The sequence below is a fragment of the Microcebus murinus genome, chromosome 14 (assembly GCF_040939455.1).
Source record: "Microcebus murinus isolate Inina chromosome 14, M.murinus_Inina_mat1.0, whole genome shotgun sequence".
NCBI lineage: Eukaryota > Metazoa > Chordata > Mammalia > Primates > Cheirogaleidae > Microcebus > Microcebus murinus.
In genome coordinates this window covers 39743125-39758613 of record NC_134117.1, presented here as the reverse complement: position 1 = coordinate 39758613, position 15489 = coordinate 39743125, and the positions used below count along the sequence as shown (strand labels likewise).

At 31.5% G+C, this 15489-nt stretch overlaps 1 protein-coding gene across 3 annotated transcripts in view; it reads left to right on the top strand.

Annotated features, from left to right (window-relative positions):
• The window catches only part of PCDH15 (protocadherin related 15), a 1489951-nt gene that overhangs the window by 1035802 nt on the left and 438660 nt on the right, over positions 1 to 15489 (top strand). For all 3 annotated transcript variants that reach the window (XM_076010005.1, XM_076010003.1, XM_076010004.1), the window contains 2 exons: positions 5276 to 5436; positions 14193 to 14348. In XM_076010005.1, coding sequence (XP_075866120.1) covers positions 5276 to 5436; positions 14193 to 14348 — 317 coding nt within the window. The remainder of the gene's footprint in view (positions 1 to 5275; positions 5437 to 14192; positions 14349 to 15489) is intronic.

The window sequence follows — 15489 nt, the reverse complement described above, 5'->3', positions numbered from 1 at the left end:
AGCACTCTGTGTGTGTGTGTGTGTGTGTGTGTGTGTGTGTGTGTGTATATAATTTTCATAATACACATATACAGTCATCTTTTGGTATCCATGAAGGATTGATTCCAGGACTACCTCCCACATGGATCCCCAAATCCAGGAACACTCAAGTCCCTTATATAATATGCTGTAATATTTTTATATAATCTACATGCATCGTCCTATGTACCATCATGCACAGCATAACCACGTTTTGGTCAATGACAAACCACATGTATGACTGTGGTCCTATAAGATTACAATACCATATTTTTACTGCACCCTGTTTATGTTTAGATATGTTTAAATACCCAAATACTTAGCATTGTGCTACAACTGCCTACAGTACTCAGTACAGTAACATGCCATACAGGTTTGTAGCCTAGGATTCATAGGCTATACAGGCATCCTCAAACTACCGCCCACTGGCAACATGGAGCCCGCCCGAGGACATTTATCCAGCCTGCCAGGTGTTTTTGCCGCTGCTGCCTGTCCTGCTTAGCAGCCGACCTGTCCGGGGCCCACAGTGCGCATGTGTGGAATATGCGCTGCACTCTCCAACGGCCCTCGAAAGGTCTGAGGGACAGTGAACTGGCCCCCTGTTTAAAAAGTTTGAGGACCCCTGTGTAGCCGAGGTGCCTAGTAGCCTATACCATCTAGGTGTATGTCAGTATACTCCATGATGTTTGCACAATGACAAAATCACCCAATGACACATTTTTAAGAATGTATCCCCGTAGTTAAGTGATATGAATGGCTATACTTTAAATCATGTCTAGATACTAATACTTAATACAACATAAATATTATATAAAAAGTTGTTAGACTCTATGGCTTAAAAATAATGATATAAGAAAACCTATGTATGTTCAGTACAGATGCAACTATCCAATAACTATCCAATTTTTTTTTCTGAATATTTTCAATCTGTGGTTGGTTGAATCCACAGACAGGAACCCATGGGTATGGAAGGTTGATTGTATATGCATATTCGTGTGTGTGTGTGTGTATGTGTGTGTGTGTGTGTGTGTGTGTGTGTGTGTGTGTGTGTGTGCCTATGTGTATAGTTCCTAATGAAACCAAACACTGCTCTGGGGATGATTAAAAAGTATTTAATATAAAGATCACTACTAGTATGAATTTGTTGCATAAGAAAGACCTTTGCCTGCCATCAAATCTAATTTGAGTTTCTGTGAGAAAATTCAGGATCGTCCTAAGTTTGGAAGTATAAAGAATGAGAGTTACTCTCTGGTGATAGCAGGCCTAGATGGGTTATCTATCAGTTGGAATGTAGCATAGGAGGACCTGATCATTGAGGTCTTATTTACAGTTATGACTAGAGCAGGCATTCCCTCCCTACCTTCTAATGTCTAATAATGAGTATATAGGATTTTAAAGATCTGAATTCATATAGTCTTCCAGACTGTTTGCTACACTTATGTGTTGACCAAACATGATAACTCTAGCTTTATGACATGACAGTAGACTTAATTTGCAAAGACTTCTGTGACAAAAAATAAGTCATTTTACTTTAGCCTCAAATGCTTTGCCTTTCAAAATGGAGTTAATAACATTAACAACAATAACCATAAGTCTAATTTTTTTTAGTCCTTTTCCTATGCCAGGAACTACAGTCTGCACTTCACATGGGTTATCTCATTTATTGATTAGAGCAACCCAAAGGCTCCTCTTTGATGTAAATTACATGGTACAAAATTGATAAGTAGTGAAATGAAGTTGGTAAAATGAGGAAGTTGAATTGATTTGTAAACTATTTTTCAGTTATTTGTTTATTTATGAATTTTTATTTATGTTTTTATATAATATGGACATAATTTTTCACAATTAAAAAAGAAAGATTTGGCTATGTAAGAAAGAAACAACTGAAAATCTACCGAGGAACATTTTAGTGCAAGTAGAGTCTACACTAGTGGCTACACGAACACCTATAATTTATAATATGTTAATCTCTCTGAGGAACCTAGAAGTATGGAAAAAAGAAACAACAAAGTTATTTCTCTGAATTAAAACAATAGACTAATAAAGAAGGTAAGTGATGGACTGAGTTTTCACTTTTGATGAAAAGGATCTCTGTTTAGAAGTAAATGAACCTCAATATCTACTTCTTGAAGGAAAAAGCACAAACCCAATATTTAAGGCTGTAAAAGATTGACTGGGATGCTTGTTGAAATATTACTAAATATTTAACTCTGCCGGTATTTTTATTGTGGTTGTAATAATTTTAGTTTCTGTTAGTGTTCCAGATACAAGGACACAAGTCTTTTTTAAAATCATACACATAATGTTGTTGCAGAAATACCTTTTCTACTCTGGTACTGATTTTATGGAAGAGAAAAATTGAGGGCGAAGGAGGTTAAACAATCTATCTGCTTTTGCATAATGGTGGTGGATCCAGGATTGGATTCTAAGCCTGTCAATTCCAGGGCCAGAGCTCTCTTAAATTCTATGATACGAGTGTCAAACAAAATTTAATTCCTTTTTCCTGATTGACATCTTTTTTTTTGTTATGATGAAAACATGTAAAGGGAATCCCATCTTGACTATCACCAATTCCATAAACAGGCCTATTCAGGGTCAATACCTGTTCAACCCTGTATTATCATTAAATGTGTCTCTTTACCTCTAGTACTATTCCTTCTTCTAGCTGATATTAATAGAGCCATCCAGCTTTCTTATTGGTGTTGTGTAATATATCCTATCTTTTTATTTTTAAGTTATCTGTGTCCTTATATTTAAAATAGAGTCAGGGAAGGAAATGTATTTTAAATATTATATGAAATATGTTAAGCAAAAGTTCTCTTGGCAAAAAGAGAATCTTACAAATCAAGAAAGGCAGTAAGGGACCACATTCTCCCTATACACCCCCAGGGTATTCTGATGCTTAGCTGCATATTCAACATTATCTCAGAACACCAGATGCCCAAATCTAGAAATCTTAGGACCTGTGGGAAGATATAGTCACCAGTACAGGAGTGGAGAGACAGGAGTTTCTGTCTCAGTGCTAACCTCAGATTGGATGTTACCTATTCTGTGGGGAGGGGGAAGGATAGGGTTGTCCAGGTAAACCAGAGTGAACACCTAGGTTAATTTATTTTTACATTTTTAAACACATTTCCTTGTATTGTGTCTGCTTTAGCTGTGCTTTCTTCCTTCACTCCTCTAAACTTTTGGTATAAAGCAACATGGCACATGACAATCTTGAGAGATTTTTTGGCAATATGAATGAAGTATTCTTGTGGGGGAAAAAAAAACCAAAAAAACACAAAGCTCTTTGAGCATACCTTCAGTAGAAATACCTATTGCTGAGTTTCAATCATTGATGAACGTAGGGTTGAGCTGAGAACAAGAAAAATGTTTAAATCTTCTCCATAGAAATAAAGAGATTATTAAATAAAATATAAATTTAGATACATTAACTACTTTAATAGTAGCTAAAAACATTTCTGGTTATAAACCATTTGATTTGTAAAGGAGAACTCAATGGTGAGTCTGCTTGGCATATATGTAAACTATCAAAAAATTTGCTGTTGCTGCTATTATGCACTATTGTGTCAAGGAGTAAGCGTTAATGTTAGTTGACCTGCCTATTGTACATTTCTTTTTTTTTTTTCTTGATCAGAGAATAAAAGCCAAGTTAATTTCTCAATTACATATTGAAATGCACACCAAATAATTTTTAAGTGGTGAATTATGTGAAGTATTTGCAAATGGGTATGTAACTAGGGCCTTGAATATATTCTTCAACATATGTATAGGTAAGAAAATGCCATTAACATGTGAGCTGTAAGTTGGGGTATATTGTCTGTAGGCTATCTGTTTGCCATTTAAGAAAGATCAGGTCCATTCAATATTTACATTTTTATGTGCTAGAGTATGAAAAAGTAGGAAAAAAATTCTGCCATTTAGAAGAGCATGTGTGTGAGAGAGACTGTGTATGTTTAAATGTTACTTACGTTTGTGTCACAAAAGAATGATGTTTCCTTCTAACATTTCCTAGACAGATAAAGCCCATTAGTAATAATATGATAAAGAAATACCATAGAAAATTATTATTATTACTGCTAAATTGCTGAGAAAAATCTTCCAAAGAGACTCCCCTCTTTTTGCTGTAATTATTCTGTGGTATAACATTTAGGCCAATTTTATGCTTTAAGAAAATGCAACTGATACATTTTGCATCATATTCTTCAAGCCAGATTCATATTAATATTTATGGGTTCTCTATACATTCTTGTATGTTATCCTAAAGCAATGAGTTCTCTAGATATTTATCATTTATTCTAGTGTCTTTAAGAGGGTACATTTTTATTTGCATAGCCACAACTCTTCTATATGCTATAAGTTTAATAAAATGGATCATTTGAAAATGATTGCTCTAAGCAAGAGTGCGTTATGATTTGGCAAAGAGATCATTGATTTCTGTATGGGGGAAAAATGGAATTTGAGTTGCGTTGGTACCATTTGCCTTCAACATGTAAAATGCATAGGATCTTTAACAGAGTAGGAAAGATTAGAGACATATGCTCTTTCAACTCTTATTCAAAAATTGTCTATAATTCATCCTACTGGAAAAATAATATGAAAGCAAGCAAGCACCAAAATATTACATTGGAACGGTGTGTTGTTCTAGTGGAGTAACTCAGACATGTCTTAAAGAAGAATGGCTTCTATTGCATATCTACAGACTAGTTTTGTCTTTCACATTAAGATTTATGTTTTATGGATTTTCTTTAAGATAAAAGAAAAAGAAGCAGTTCTCACTGTAGGAGAGTCAGCTACTTTTTAAAATCTCTTCCTTTTTCTTCCTCTCTCTTAGTCTGGATATATCTCTCTTAATATCAGAAGTCTTACTGAATGAATTGAGATATCAAACTCTGTTATTCCTGGCATTTCCTTTTGTTCAGGATAAAATTCAATGATAACTACTGTGAGAAGTGATGGACAGAGAAAGATTCATGTCATTAAATGAAAACAAGAGATAGATGATGAAATTCCCCCTGTGTTTGAATCTCTGCCTTCCACCTTCATCTTCCCCAAAATATCATTTATAAATAGTTTAAGGAAGATATTTTTGTCTTTTTGACAAAGAATATATTATATCTTATGCTAGATACTCAATTGAGTATGTCTTATTTTAAAACAGATTTGTAAACTAGCAGGGATTTAAGAGCATTATCTCTGCTAAAGAATATATATGAGTAGAATATGTTTTCAAATAATTTTCTTTGGTTTGCAGGTACAATTCTGGTGGACAACATGTTGATCAAAGGGACTGCTGGAGGACCAGACCCCACCATAGAACTCTCTTTAAAGGACAACGTGGATTACTGGGTGTTGTTGGATCCTGTTAAACAAATGCTTTTCCTGAACAGCACGGGCAGAGTTCTGGATAGAGATGTTAGTAATTTCTTTCTTCTTTGCCCCTGTATTGTAACTTTATTATGCTTTAAATATCTACGTGTGTTTAATATGATGTTAAATTTTCTTCATAATTTGAGTTTATTTCCTGGGTATATCAACAACATTTATTTTTTGTAACTCCTTGAAAGAAGAATGAGAAAGGAAGGGAAGGGAATAACCATGTTATTTCCATTTTAATCTCCTGGAAGAGGATCAGATATTTGAACAAGAAGAGAATAAAGTGTTAAGAATAAAGAGGTAGTAACCTTTGTAAAGTAGAACAAGCATGACTATAATCCACTTCTCTCCAACAACAGCGGAGTATTAGAGTGTCACTCAGCTGTTGGCTTGAAGACAGACTTTGGTGGATGCATTCACACCCACCTTTTACTATTAAAAGTAGTAAGGGTTGGTTGAAGAACAAGACTGTGGCAGTGTACTTACACAGTTGCAAAAAAAGGAACAGTTGAGCAAAAGTTTCCTAGCCAAGTTCCAGTCCAGTAGTTCTCAGGCAGCATGACATAAGTAATTTGTTATTAAGAAAAAATAAATTACTAAAATTGTTCCTAGTCTCATTTCTGAAAAAGCTGAAAACCTTTAGTGGATTTAAGTAGCTCTCTAATGTAACTTTGTTCTCACCTATTTATACCCCTGCCTTTCTTGAATGCAGAGAAGGGAGAAAGGATGTGGGAGATTATAACCTGTAATTGTACAGGACCCTGGGAAAACTGGGGGGGGGGGGGACATATGACTCAAGTTTCCAGTTTATGAAATCCAGATGTCAGATATTCAGTTTAGTGAACCTGAATCATCTCACATCATTGCTCAGGGTTTATGTTCCCTTTTATATTAGGTTATGGAGTCTATGATTCTTTAATCTATTTCTTGTCTAAAATTTGGAGTTTTTAATAAATCTCAATGTGCCTCTTATTTTAGTGCAGTTTATGATATCCTTTATTAACTATGATTTTTTTTATTTCTTGTGAATCAGGTTTTCCTATTGCCATATTGCCATTATTGCCTATTGCCATAGCACTTTTAGGGCTCCATTTATCAAAGCATGAAGGCTTTTTATCCTGAAAATTCTTAACCCAGTGCCTATTTTGTGTGAAGCATAGACCATTGCGCTTGACAAGTAGTGAGGTAAATCAATGCTTTTAGTCCAAATCTGAGCACAACTGGAAATTATAATCTCATTTAATTGCAAAATAATATAAGCTTAGGATAACATGTCCAAAAATTTAAAAAAGCATATGTACAAAAGTAATTTTACCATCTAGGAAAAATAACATTTAGTATTTATACTGCCACATATTACTTCAAGCATATGCATGTTCACATATATATTTATAATACTTATTAATTAAAATTGGATCATATTGTACATTATGCTTTCACCTTGCTTTTTACATGTAATCTATAATACACATATTTCAATGTGAATGAATGTATGTTTATATAATTATTTTTAATATAATAGCTGCAAAATGTTTTATTGGATGAATAAATTAGGGATTTTTTTAAACCAATCCCTTATTTTGAAACTCTAGTATGTTTGCAGTTTTTAAGATTACAAAAATGCTGCAGTGAAAATTTTTGCACATATATCTTTGTATGCTTGTCTAGTTTTTTTTTTTTTATAAAGACAGATTTATTTACCTTTATTATATTACTGGGATAGTGAGTTATATGCATTTTACTAAATGTTCCTCTAGATATATGGTACGTAATGCTTCCACACCAATATTGCTAAATAATCATTTGATATACAATAATAATACCATTTAAACATTTAAAATGATTTTAGTCTACTTGGAAAGCTGTTGTCTGTCTTTACTTTGTTGTTTTAACATTATATCAATTTAGAATAAGATTTTTCCCTGGATATGCTTCTCTATGCTTTTAGTTAACATTTTCTATTAAAAAGGCAGATAATTCATTTGAAATAACTGTTGAGTGCACATTTTTCTTATATATCCTACATTTATAAAAAAAACACTGCCCAGTATTAACATAATATATATTAATTATGTAATATGAACATGTGCATATATAGGTATATGTGTGTCTAAAATTTTATTAAATATAAAAGATGTTTACAATCAAAGGCTACATTTTAATAAAATCTATATTATTAAATAACTGTTTTATTATGAATAAATACCAAAGTATTTGTAGTTATTTTAAAATATAGGACATTTGCTGGAAATGTAATTCTTTAAATCATTGCCAAAATTCTTTGTGTTGTTTATTTTTATGAATATAATGAATTATAATAAAAAGATAATTGCTCTGATTAGCAAAATAGAGCTAATAATCAGGATTTGACCCTACAAATAACTGCCAATGCTGCATGTTATGATCATTTTAATATTTCTTAATGGAAAACTTCTCTGGAAATTTTTTAGTGGAAAATTTTACAGTGAGTCTTTGGTATACAATGATACTTTAAAAAAATATGATGAGGGAGAATATTAAGAGTATCAATTCCATAAAAATGAAAAATAATTTGGTTTTAGGAAAATTGTAAGTTTACCAGGGACAGAGGAATACTGGTTGGTCTTGGACCGTTTGGTAGCCAGTCTCTACCTATCTTTGTGTGTATTCTCTATTTTCCTCCCCGTAGATCAGACTCCTTTGAATACTTATGATCCTGCTCTCCTGTTTCCTTATTTTGTACTTGACTTTAGTTCTTTTTTATGTTCACATAATGCCAGTTCCCTATAAAGTTTCAATGCAATGGCTACTAAAGAGTGCTTATAGCCAGAGAAGGAGGATTGTGGTCATGTGGTGGATCCATATGCAGTTATTCCTGTCTTTTCAGCAGTAGCTAGGAAAAAGTGTATTAGCCAGAGAAAGTATTACAAATCATGTTTCTACTCTTTGTTCACTGAGGCCATAAACTATCTCTTAATAGGAACATTTGAAAAATTATGGCCACATAGAAGTAAAAGAAAGCAATATAAACAAAAAATATTTTTAACATTAAATTTTAAAACATAAGCTGATAAACTAATGATCTTCAGGAAAATTTACAAAAGTAAAAACAAAGCATAAAAGTGCCTAAGTCCCAAATATTTGTATCTAATTAGAAAACTTTATATGGGATTATATGAATATAAAATATTTGACAATTTTCAAGTATGGTCTGTAACTCTGTTCCTAAAGGTCATCAATTTTTATTTCTTACTTTTATTTTTGTTTACTAAAATTATATTTTAAAAAAGGAGAAGATATAAAATCAAAAGTCACAAATGATAAAACAACCATAATACAATGTCTGGTGGGAAAATGAAAAGTCTCAGTAATAAAGGAGCATCACATAAGAACCTTTGAAATGCAAAATTATTGTCTCACTTTGCTAATATTCTCTAATCACTATTGGACATGAAATAATAATGGTCATATTAACATCAATAATTAAAATAATAATAGGAAAAAAATATGACTCTGACACAGTTCTTTATTGGTTGTCTGAAAATTCTGGGAAAATTTTGAAAGCTTTTGAACACAGAGAAATTGTGTTCATGACTACACCAAACGTCTTAACTTCTTTTCTTTCAGAGTCTAATTTGGTAGCTAGACAAAGGTGTTGACTTCTCTGTCCAAGCAAAAATCATTTAACTGCTAAGTCCGCTAGTTTTATCTCCCCATTGTATCTTGAATCTGCATCCATCAGCATCACTTTAGCACAAGTCCTCTTAGTTCTCACTTGGATAATCTAATCGTTCTCTCTACCATCTTTCTTGATTCAACCTGTTCTATTAGATTTAGTGCCCCAGAGTTCTGACCTTATCAGGAGACAGCTATTCATTGCAAACTGTTTTATCTTTGGCCTTGAGGTTTCCTAGATTCAAGTTGCAACTCGTCTATATAATTTCTTTTTATTTAAAAATATATAGATTATAATCTAAAAAACTGAGCTAATTGTTATTTCCTAAACAATCTAATTTTTTCTTAGCATGAATTCCTGATATTCTTTCCAACCAAAGTTCTGAATTCACTATCCAGTGCTATCAATTGAATTTTATCTACTTCTAAGACATGACTTAAATAGTAATTTTTATAAAAATTTTCTAATGATAACACTTGTATGAATTTCCTTGTTCTAAAATTTATAATCCTTAATATCCTTTTGCCTTATCATATAGTTATTTATGTTCATCACATATCAGTTTTACAGAGTTTGCTGTTAGAGTCCAAGGACTGTGTCTTATTAATCTCAGCCCACATTGAACTTTGCATATAGCAAATACCTACAATTAAAAGGACTGCATGTCCTTAATAACTCATTATGAAAAATCTACAAATTTATCTACATCTGCCTAATTATATTTTCAAATTGGTATTTTTTTTTTAGGCAATTTCTTCTGTAAATATACTATTATTCATTGTGAAACTTAATTTGTAGAAGATACAACTCTGGCCAGCGATTTCCTTTAACTTTGAGTCTTTATTTAAAAATAACTTCTGAAACACACTGTCTTACTTCCTTTCACTGTCTTCCAGATGATTTGTGAAATAATGAAGATTCTTTACTTTGTAAAAGTAGTAAGTATACAGGCAGAAAAATCATGACAAAAACAATTTATTCATGGCCGGGCGCTGTGGCTCACGCCTGTAATCCTAGCTCTTGGGAGGCCGAGGCGGGCGGATTGCTCAAGGTCAGGAGTTCGAAACCAGCCTGAGCAAGAGCGAGACCCCGTCTCTACTATAAATAGAAAGAAATTAATTGGCCAACTGATATATATATAAAAAATTAGCCAGGCATGGTGGCGCATGCCTGTAGTCCCAGCTACCCGGGAGGCTGAGGCAGAAGGATCACTCGAGCCCAGGAGTTTGAGGTTGCTGTGAGCTAGGCTGACGCCACGGCACTCACTCTAGCCTGGGCAACAAAGCGAGACTCTGTCTCAAAAAAAAAAAAAAAAAACAATTTATTCATGTTAGGAATAGATAAACATTGCCTATACTTTATGAAAAATAAAATAAATTCTTACAAGTTTGTTACATTTTCCCCCCTACATCAAGACTTAGAAAGAATGCAGTTTCTAAAAGAAAAAAAAAAAGGAAAAAAATGCCATTAGATTGAAAATGTGTGTTATAATCTGCACTCTTCACATAATAAATCCCTTATAACAAATTTACTTTGTATGTTGAATCCTAAGTGATTGAGAAACTCATAGATAATTTTCTATTATATATTTTTGTTTTTTTAACTACAAAATTTGTTCATATTTGTTAGCATAGTTTCTCCTTTTATAATACTTCATATCTCAAACCCACTTTTCAATGATAACCACTATTAAGTGTTGCCGTGTATAATTACTGATATGCATAGCAAAACCTGTATACACACAGGGACATTGATACACAAATATGCAAGTATACATTCAGAGTATTGTGCTAAGCATTCATTTTTAGATTAAAAGAATAGTTTTCATGTCTAGGCATATGTGAATGGTAATTGTTCTGAATAATTACCACAACACTATTTATACACAGCTTTTTGTTTCTTTGTTTCGTGAATGAAGCAATTAAAGAAAATCAGAAAAGATAAAATTACTATGACTTATTTTTACCACCAGTCATGAAAGATAAACCAACATTTCCTTAACATATTCTTAAGCATTTTGGAGTCCCTAAACTCTCACTAATCGATTTAGTAGAACTGTACTTGATATATTTATGACCTTCTTATACAGCAGAACAGAATCTATTCCAACACAAAATTGCAATGTGCATTATATATTAGCCACGGGGAATTCTTGTCTTCAGCATTATCCATTATGGTTTGAATTTATTACCATCTAAGTTCTAGCTAAGCTACTAACAGTTGCACAGGGAGCTAAATTTGAGAGTGACAACAGTTCTGGGTGACCTGGTTATATCTAATTTATGGGTACTTAGCAGGCCTAAGTGGGGGTTCAGTGCACAGCCCATTTGATCCTCTATTTAAAAAGATTATGACCTTTCTGTCCCAGTGCTACCACTCAAAGTAGAATTAGAAGTTGAGATGGAATGATTTTATAGGTCTCTGTTTCAAGTTATGTTCTTCTAAAGATAAATAACTTTAGAAGAACATAACTCACCTGATTGTCTTCCAACAGGTATGCCAAGGACTAATAGTACATGTTTTTGTTTTTGCTTTACAACTAAAATATGCAGAATCTATCTTTAAAAGACTATTAAAGCAAACACTTTAAATCTGGTATTAAAAATGGAGGTTATTTCATTCAAATTATTTCCAGGAAACATCTAAGAGGTAGTCTTTTAAAATGGTCTTTTTTCCTGAAGTTTGCAGATTTTCAGTGATGAATCTTCCTTTATTTTTTTTTTTTTTTTTTTCTTTTTTAAGAGATTGAATACCTGAGAAATGAATCTTCCTTTATAGAATACTCCATTCTATCTTGGGCCACTTTGGTTTAAGAAAAAGCTTATATTGAAAAATATGCTTTATAATACATTTTATTCATTTTTTCTGCTCTGTGGAACCACTAATAGATATTTTCATAACAGCCATTTAGATGTCTGGAAAATCTCATCTTCTTTAGTTTAAAATCCTCAAATTTTATGATGATACATTCTCAGAGTATTCAAACTGCACTTCCTAATCACCTGTAAAATGGTGCCTTTTATAATCTACCTATTTCTGCATCTGATAATATTAATGAATATAACATTTGCATTAGTGTTCCAGCAGTGTGAGCATGTAAAATCAGCTTTTAGCTATCAAAATTTCACAATTGTATTTTAACATTAATTATATTTAAATGATTTATTTTATTTTATATTACAAATTGGAGATTTTAAATTTGTTATTGTAAAAATTTACTATTTTTGTAACCCACTATTCTGACTTATTAAGATGACTTTGAACTTTGTCTTTGTCATTAAATGTTTTATATACTTTCTGAACTCTGTGACATTCACAGATTTTATGCACATGACTTTAATGGCTTCACTTATTTCAATGATTAAAACTGAACCGAGGTAGATATTAGAACACAGAACTATGTGAAAATTCACTATAAACCTTTCTTCATATGTCAATAATGCCTTCAATTATTTTTTCTAGGTACCATTATTCAGACAGATACAAATAAATTCAACTGTCTTTTTCTTTTTTGGCCATAAAATAACTTAAGATTAAACAATGCTTTGCTCCAGTTTAGATGTAGCTTCTATAGCATTCTTATTTATAAACGTGACATGCATGTTTTTAATGAATATATCCTAGCTTTCAGAGATTATTGCTGTATTTTATAACTGGTTTTAATAAAAATATTTAATTATTTATTTTGTAATCTAAAATGATTAGTTTATATTTTATAGATTTTGTTTCTTTCATTGTTTTGGAAATTTAGCTTTTTATCAATAAAATAAATTACATTCATTATATGTTTAATATGCACCCAGTATATGATAATCTTATGTAATATTTATAACGATTCACATTGGTATAACTATTATATCCCCATTTTTAGACATGAAAGAGCTAAGCAAAGAGAGATTTTGCTCCTTTCCATGATCATACAGGTTGTAGTTTATGGAATTATAATGGAAAACCAAACTGTTTGATTCTGGATAGTATATACTCATCTGTCCCAGGCACAGCACTAGTACAGGATAGAGGGATATAGTAATGACTAAATAACACCTAAGTTCTATGAAGCTTCTAGTCTAGTGAAGAGAGACAAACTGAAACAAATATATAAGACATATAATATGCCAAGTAGTGAATAAGAAATGCAATAAAGAAAAACAAATAGAAAGTTTAAAGGAAGGGGCATGTTGGAGACAAGGTATGTAAGGTGGAGTGGCCAGGATAGGTCATTTCAATAAAATGATAAATTTAGAGAGAAAATCTTACAAGCTCAAAAGAAATTTTAAAAATCACAAAGAAATATTTGTAGCATTTAATACTCTGACTCTAGAGTCAAAAGATATAGATGTGAGTCCCAGCTCTACAAGCTCTTAGCCATGGTATTTGAGTAAATAAGTCCCCTTTGATGACACTTTTCTCCTTCAAGGAAATTATCATAAAGAATAACTAGGCAAGTGAGCACATTTTATCTATAGTATGTATTGAAGTATTCTTTATAATGACAGAAATTGATAGCCTGAAACATCTCATTTTATTACTACTTAGACAAGTTGTGCTATAAACTTATAATGGAGTATTGTTAAATCACATATAATAACATAGCTTCTTAGTCGTATACACCAAAATATAGTAAATCTATATTTACAAACATAGGATGATAGAAGAGAAGATTAGCAAAACAAGTATTTAAATATATAGAGCAAGTTAGTCAGGTTTGTTAGATTGTGGATTTTCTTCTTTTGATTATCAATAATGCAATTTTTATTAGCAATCAAGATATAATATTCTAACAAAAATATAAATGAACATGGGTTATTCAATCTCTCTTCTCAAACGATTTATTAATTAAACTTTCAAAAAATTATTTAACCTTTGGAGGAATAAACTTTGCTTCATTCCATCAAATATAAGCATTTGTCAGCCATCCTCTGTGTACATAATGTTACCTGCAATCAATTTTATATGGAGATATAAACGTGAACAATATAATGACTATGATTGTCTTTTCTTATCCTTAAAATAAATAGTGCAAAATGATCTATGTTTTCTAGATTATTATAATAAAAATAAGTACAGAAAAATGTATTGAATGAACAAGTGCATTTGATGAGAAAGTGGTATTTTAAAGGATACAATTTCTATATTGCAGCCACCGATGAACATACACTCCATTGTTGTGCAAGTCCAGTGTATCAACAAAAAAGTGGGCACTGTCATCTACCATGAAGTGCGAATCGTGGTGAGAGACAGGAATGACAATTCACCCACGTTCAAGCATGAAAGCTACTATGCCACAGTAAATGAGGTCAGTTTCTATCTACTCTCTCTGTATGTCTGTTTTTTTGATATATATAACTAATGATAAACTGTAAATATTTATAAATTATTCCTTTATAATAATGAGCTTAACTATTTCCAAATACCATGAATACATTTTAAGGAATCATACTTGGAAGAAATATATGACTTCTAATGTGATTTCAGAAATTCACTTTGCCACAGGAAAAATTCAATTCATTTATAATAATGACCAAAGAGATTTTAATTCTATCATCTTAGATAATTTGTTGTCTAAACCCACATACATGCTTACTGAGAAACAACAGGAGTTATTTATCATTATTGTAAGAAATTGGACTAATGTTTTTGTCTATGAGGTGGTCATATTAATGATTATACTGGAAGAAATATCTGAGACTATACTAATTTGAAGTTATTTTCTCAGTTTTAAAATCATGTTCTGAAGGATATGTAAAATTTAAATATAAATCCCAGCTGAATTCTTACAAGAAAATGCCAATCAAATTAGAAAAAAATATCTTTATTAGAAAGTGCTCTTTTGTTGTATGATATTTTGCTTTGTTTTATTTCTCTTTGAGCCAAAATACATGAGCTAAGAACCCCTTTCATGTGTTTTTTTTAATAAAAATAGTGGTTACATTATTAATTTTTTAGTTAGTCCAGTAAGCTGGAAAATATTTCTAGAGTATTTCTAATGTTGTTATTATGTATCCTTTATACACATGAAAAAACATGTTGTTTAATGTGATAGTACATATTTTATCAGAACATCTTTACCTTTAAGATTTTTTTAATCTTAAAAAATACATACCTACTTATAGAAGGAAATAAAAGAGCATTGGGCCTTTAACTTCTACATTCTTTTTGAAATTATTAAAAATATGTTTTATTTATATCAATATTCTTGCATTCATAAAAATGTGAAGAAATTATATTTCACATAATCTGAGACTTCGTAGGTTATATTATTAATAATTAAGAAAATCCCATAAATTCCTGTTTTAAGTATTTACTGATCAGTAAATACTTAATGTCTTTGAGCCACACTTTCATTGAACAGTTTCTGGTGTAATGCTAATTAATAGCCAACTAGTTAGTTTTAAATATATGTAGATGATTTTGTGTTAGCATCTGAAGTCTACCCT